The sequence below is a fragment of the Danio rerio genome, chromosome 10 (genome assembly GCF_049306965.1).
Source record: "Danio rerio strain Tuebingen ecotype United States chromosome 10, GRCz12tu, whole genome shotgun sequence".
In the NCBI taxonomy this organism is placed as follows: Eukaryota; Metazoa; Chordata; class Actinopteri; order Cypriniformes; family Danionidae; genus Danio; species Danio rerio.
The window spans coordinates 31,511,942-31,518,356 of record NC_133185.1 but is presented as its reverse complement, the minus strand read 5'-3'; the positions used below and the strand labels follow the sequence as shown (position 1 = coordinate 31,518,356).

Sequence of the window (6,415 nt, the reverse complement as noted above, 5' to 3'; positions counted from 1 at the left end):
AGTTTAATAAACAAAAAAAAAAAAAAAGCTGACAACGATACAAACGTTACGAAAATAAACTGTTTTACAGCACACACAAAACAAAACACAAAAGGAAAACAACTAGGTCCCGATAATAATGACCATCATAGGGTCATAATCAATCCGGCAAAAGTATAAGAAACTATTAAAAAATATTTAATGAAACCATGGTTAGCATGATTACTATGTTTTTACATGGTTATACCATGCTTTTTTAAATTACTAGCATGTTCTGTCAAGATCTAACACACAGCTAACTATAAGTTTGAGAATTACAAAATTACACAAATATCTTTTAATAAACATGAAAAACTTTTTAAAAGAAAAAATACTTCAATAATTGGATTTGCTGCATTTGGCAAATAAGTTAACTGAAACAAGCTAACAACAACACAAATAGTTACAAGAATAAACAACACAAACATAATCATGATAATCATAAAAATCATGATTAACATGATTTCTAACCAGTTTTAACATGGTAATACCATGATTTATCATATTTGTTCAGTCTAGATCTAATACACAGCTAACTTGTTTCTAGCTGTTTGAAAATTTCAGAATTACACAAACATATTTTAATAAACATGAAAATGCATTTTTTGGCCAAATATTTTAGTACAGGTTTTCAAAATCAATCATGTTGAACGTGATCACTAAATAAATATACAGTAAGGACATCATTTGACACTCACAGATGTATGTTACTACATATACTCACAGTATATATTACCTGTAATCATTCAATGAATAAAAATGTTATGGAATGTTGTGAAAATTACAAATCCATACTTTAAATATTAAACATTAAATAAAATCCCAATGAAATAATATTTACTAAATTAAATACAATTATACATTTTGTCTATAAAGCTTTCATCACTGGCTGCTGCCTGTCTCTTTTATATGTTATCATCTCTAATATAATTGGATGTAGGCGATATTAACTCAAACACGTTTCATGTTGAATTACATTTATTATTGCATACATACAACATCAATTGCTCCATACATAAATGTGCACTTTTGGTATGCACTTCAATTACAGATCCAATATTCTAGTTGTAGTTTTGTGGTTTGTCTTTACATACATATAAGGTTAATACCACAGACTTCTGTTCACTACTGGGCTAAAAGCTACAAAGGAACGTTAACTTCGCAAAAGGAGTCGATTATTTCTAGAAAACCTTGCTTCTCATTAATGACTGGCGCAGACAATGTCCGGATTAATGCTTTGATTACATACAGAACAAATGCTTTTGAATGCTAAGTGGTTACATTGCGTTTATCAGTCATTAAAGAAAAAATAAATAATATTATCCACAACCTGATACTAGTCTGTATTCTGGAGATGTTCACAGTTAATGCTTTGGAATGCATTTTGAAATGGTTTCTCATGCATTAATTCAAATATAAATCTTTGCAATAATTCCTGCTGGCTGGCATTCCTCTGACCCCTTGTTCAACCAAAAACTTTCAGTGCTTTACATAAATAAATCTGTAATGCTCAAAGCCAAAATGCGTCGCTCAACATAAGAAAAGCCACGCAGATGTTAAATTTGTACCCAAAATGTAAACAAGGAACAGAAGCACAAATAAAATACTGTTTCCTGAAACACCTACACTATAACCAGGAATGGTTTCATGACGCCCTTGAGGGACATTAAAAACCTGCAAAACATTAATAAAAATCACTCCACACATAAAATCAGATCACTCACCCATAATGCATCAGTACACCGTCTGGAATGCTATACAAACTGAACACATCTGGAAGCTCAAACACATTTGAAATTCGCCAAAATATCTTACTTTTATCAACAAAGCATTATTAACATACATATTACACCATTCATAATCTGTTTAAGGGTTAGTTCACTCAAGAATTACAATTTTGTTTTCAGTTACTCACCTTCATGACATCCAAACCTAAATGTTTATCTTCAGAACCAAAATGAAGACATTTCTAAGCAATTCTAACCCTGTATTAAAAGTTAGTTCATCCAAAACTTACTTTAAATTATTCATGAAGAGATCTAAAAATACATAAATGTGGTTGGGCAGATTTCATTTAAGCTTTTATTCATATATAAACACTAATTTGCAACCATAAACAGAAATGCAAGCACTGATACTTAAGAATAAAACTGACTGGTTTCTTACAGAAGCTCAGCTTGCCATGTGACGAGCAAAAACAAACCTGCTTGGTTCTCATGCGTCAAGCAAGCATGCCAAAGTGAAATGCTGTTGAACATGGTTTGCTGATCTGTGTTTGTATGTGAATGAAAGACTAATCAAATCTTTTCCTCCCATAAAACACTTTGAAAATAGCTTTAAATTATAAATATTTATTAGTTGATTTGATCCCTTTAAGAGTTCTGAATGAGAGGACTTTCAATGTATGGACAGAAATGTCCATTTCCATTGTGTTCTGAAGATTTAGTTTCAGTTTGGGACAGCATGAGTGTGAGTAAACATGACGGAATATTAATTTAACAGACCACCTTACTGTCAATAATGAACCATAGTTGATACCATAACAAATCTGCATCGCTAAAACAACGAAGATGTAATGCAATAATGACACTGGGGTCAGCAGACATGTAACAAAGACACCAGAAACCCTCAACATTACGATCCAAACACGCAAACGCATTCGCGCAAAACAGCTAAAGTACACAAAAACAGACGACGCACTCCAAAATACAGCACAGTATTCCTCCACACACGACAATAAATAGATTATCAACAACCTGTTCAACTTAAAAAATACAATTTCATTGAGCGATTAAGTACACATTGCACAAAAGAAAGCATGACCGACATCCTGAAGGAGGAACCCACCAATTCAATCACGCGCACGACACGTTTGATAAATACAGCAGTTCTGTGGTGAGCTTTGGGTAAACTGAAAGCACATGTATATACAGTGTCGATGAATTAGAGGAGCCGCCGCTCGAAACAAATACAGCCTAGAAGACAGAAGGAGCTTTTCAGTGCACTTTAGATATGGCATGTACTGTATATGCTGCTAATATAAACACAATCCAGAACCACTTTACTTTTTTTTTCCTCACTAGGAAGACATAGAATCACTATGAATATGAGTTGAAGATATATTCTGACAACGATATATAGCTACAGGATGTGCTAAGGCTGGGACACGGGGTCTTTAGCATAGCATGAACAACGAGAGAAGTTAAGACCCTCGATTTGAGTTTGCAGCAAAGCATCTGTTAATGCTGCACATGACGCACGTTCTAAACCTAAATGTAGGCAACAGAAACAGGTGAATACATTCATAATGAGATTAACGGCAAACGTAAAATATGTATGCATGTACCACAGCTCACGTGAAGCCCATTGAACAGATATGATGGTGTAGAACAGGTCAGACGCAGCCAGGCATTTTAAATCTGTGCGTATGATAAGAGCATGTTTCTCTTGGGATGTATTGGGTTATAGAATAAAGGGATATTTGATGAATAAAATTAGGAATAATCAATTTTTAATCACCCTCATTTCATGTCTATTTGTTTCTTTTTAAGAACATATTATAGAACTGGATTTGAGTGTTTAATGAAAGTCCAAAATAAAGAGTACAGTTCTCATTTTTGTGTTTCGACATGAGGGTGATTAAAACGATTACATCGACGTTGTGATGAGATATATCATTTAACATTTGTACATTTTTTACAAATGATTATGTAGCTTGTGCAATATGCTAAATGCTGCAATGCATATGTTTGCAAATGACAACATATTCAAATCTGAAGAGCATTTAGTCTTGATTTCCTGCCCACATTGGGCTAAAATAAACAGCCAGATTACCTTTTTTTTTGTACGAACAGGTCATTATATCTGCACTTTTATACAAACCATACATATACGCAATAATATTTCCTTCATATTTAACATCCATACTATATCATCTCTCTGTGAAATCATTTCTGGAAGGGAGTTGGGCGTTTTTGATGCTGGTATTAGTCCGGGTTGGTACAGGCGGAGGGATTGCTGGGAATGCGGAGGTGGGAAGCGATGCCCAGTTGTTGTCCATGCCAAAGCCTGAGCTTGGGAAACTGCTTTGGGTTTGTGGAAAAGGAAGAGGTGAAGCTAATGGGCCGGTCCCAACCCTTTTTGAAAGGAAATCCAAATCATCATCAAAGGTGACCCACTTTTGCGTTTGTTTGTTGGGGGCTGGAGCTGTAGCAGTAACTAAGGACTGTTGTCGGGAGAACGTTGGAGGAAGGGTGGAACTGTGGCCTACAGCAGACATAGCTCTATTGAAATCAGGTTTAGAGGCTTGCATTTGGGTGTAGAAATCAGGTGTAAGCGATCGGCGCGGGGAGAACTGCAGCCCGCTGGTGAAGGGGTTGGTGCTGTTGGGTCTTGGTTGGATGTCTGTGAGGAATGGATTAGGGGAGCAACGGAGGGTCTCTTGGGATTTGCTGCGGGATGGGGCGGGGGGAGCGAGGAGACACGAAGCGCTGCTGGTGTCCGGAGCTGAGAACAGGGAAAGGTTGCTGGGTAACGTTGAGGATGAGGAAGAAGGGGATGGAGTGGATGTAGAGGAGGATGAGGAGCGAGGGAGGGAAGCGGTGAACGGTGTGTTCTGGAAGAGGGATTGAGGGTTAAGCATGTCGAAGGGGTCTAGGTTCCATTGTGCTTCTCTTTGGACTCCATTCATGTTCTTGGCCTGGGAAAAGAAGACACACATGGACTACATTATGAAATCATACTGGTGACAAGAAGCTATAACACTAAATAAATAGTGGAGTCAACATGAAGTCAGATCTGAATTTATTAAAAATATTGGGAACAATCAGTTGGATGTTTGGAATTTTCCTTAGAAGGATTGTTCAACTACATTTTTTCAAATTGATTTTCTCACCCTCACAACATTTCAGATGACGTCTTTTCATCATTAGAAGATTAAATAAGTTTTTTTTTAGCTGAAACTGTGGTCCTTGGTTGTTCAGAAATTACAAGTCAATGACTACTGGTGCTTTGAGAGTCAAAAAACTAATACAGCCAAAACAAAATGAACACCTGTGGCTTCTGATGAAACATTGGGGTCCTATGATATCAAATGACTGGTGCAAGAAGCTAAACAAAGGTATAATTTTTTTTCTTCATAGTAGCCAATGGCTGGTAGCCATTGACTTGCATTTTATGACTTGCCAAGCATCATGGTTTGACCTAAAATTATTATTTTTTTACTTAAAAAATGCTAATTTAACCCTAATAAGCACTTCAAATATTGGACAAACCTTGGTTTGAGTGATATTTAAACAGGAACAGTAAAATAGACAGTAAGTACTGTATCTTCGGAGTCATTTTCGATTCCAGTGGTCCCTCGCTATAACGTGGTTCACCTTTCGCAGCCTCGCAGATTTTTTTTGTGCAATTTGTCTTACATTTCTCATGTACAGTAAAGAATGCATTCAGCTTGCCAAATTAACATAAATCTTTGATCGCTAGCAGTGTGAGTTTCAACAAGGATGCAAAAAGGGTTGTAACTGTTTGCAGAAAGATCATCATAAAGGGAGTCGCTCACCCCCAGGCAGGGCCATCAAAACAGGTTTTATTAGGGTAGGCATACTGGTGCCACAAGTCGGTGGCTGTCTGCGGTACCCAGCAGCTACGACTCAAGACACTGTTCATATTTCTAAGATTCTGATTGTATAATCACCTTAAATAAAAAAAGATCACAGTTTCACGGTATTGTGATTACCTCTCTAAAATATATGTTTCAATTGTCTGGGTAAAAAACAACTACTTTTTCCCATTTTAACACAATATATATTATTTCGAGAAACATTTAAAATATTTTGGAGTAGTTACCATGTCAGACTAATTCATTAAAATAAATCATTGGCATCTGCTGTCTTCATTAGTATCTAAAATTTTTAATTTAAAGCAGCATCTTTGGATATCTTTTCTGCTAGAGATGCTGTTGTCTTAATAAAAAATCTTACATATACCGTAGAAACGGTATAGCTGAAAACTTTGGTGCTTTTAAAACCTTGACTTTTCCAAACCGCGGTATACCTTGAAAACGGTTATCATCCCACGCCTACGCGCCACAGAGCGACATCTGTATAATTTCATTTTAAATAACACGCGAATCTACATGTCCAATGTGTGTTACTTCCAACTGTCATGTGTGTGGTGCATTCAGTGTCCGAAGTCTGCTCTCGCTTTGTGGATCCGTGACTGCAGGAAAAAGAAGATTACGCTGAACGCCAACATTATCCGCACAAAAACAAAAAAATGTTTGCGCCTCAACTGGTTTTGATCTTTGGTTTCATTCTATAAGACTGGACTTATTTTTCTATGACAGTTTGTTCTTTGAGAGCGTTTAAACAAGATTAAAAAAGTGTGAAAATGTAAA

General features: G+C 36.2%; 1 protein-coding gene across 50 annotated transcripts in view; it reads right to left on the bottom strand.

Moving 5' to 3' along the window:
• Window positions 1–978: 978 nt before the first annotated feature.
• Window positions 979–6,415, bottom strand: part of synj1 (synaptojanin 1) — a 55,700-nt gene continuing 50,263 nt past the window's right edge. For 49 of the 50 annotated variants that reach the window (XM_005155364.6, XM_009305309.5, XM_005155357.6 and 46 more), the window contains one exon: window positions 979–4,717. Coding sequence is in view for 22 of the 50 variants with exons in the window: in XM_005155357.6 (XP_005155414.2) it covers window positions 3,950–4,717 (768 nt within the window). In the remaining 28 variants the exon portion in view is untranslated. 50 annotated transcript variants of the gene reach the window in all.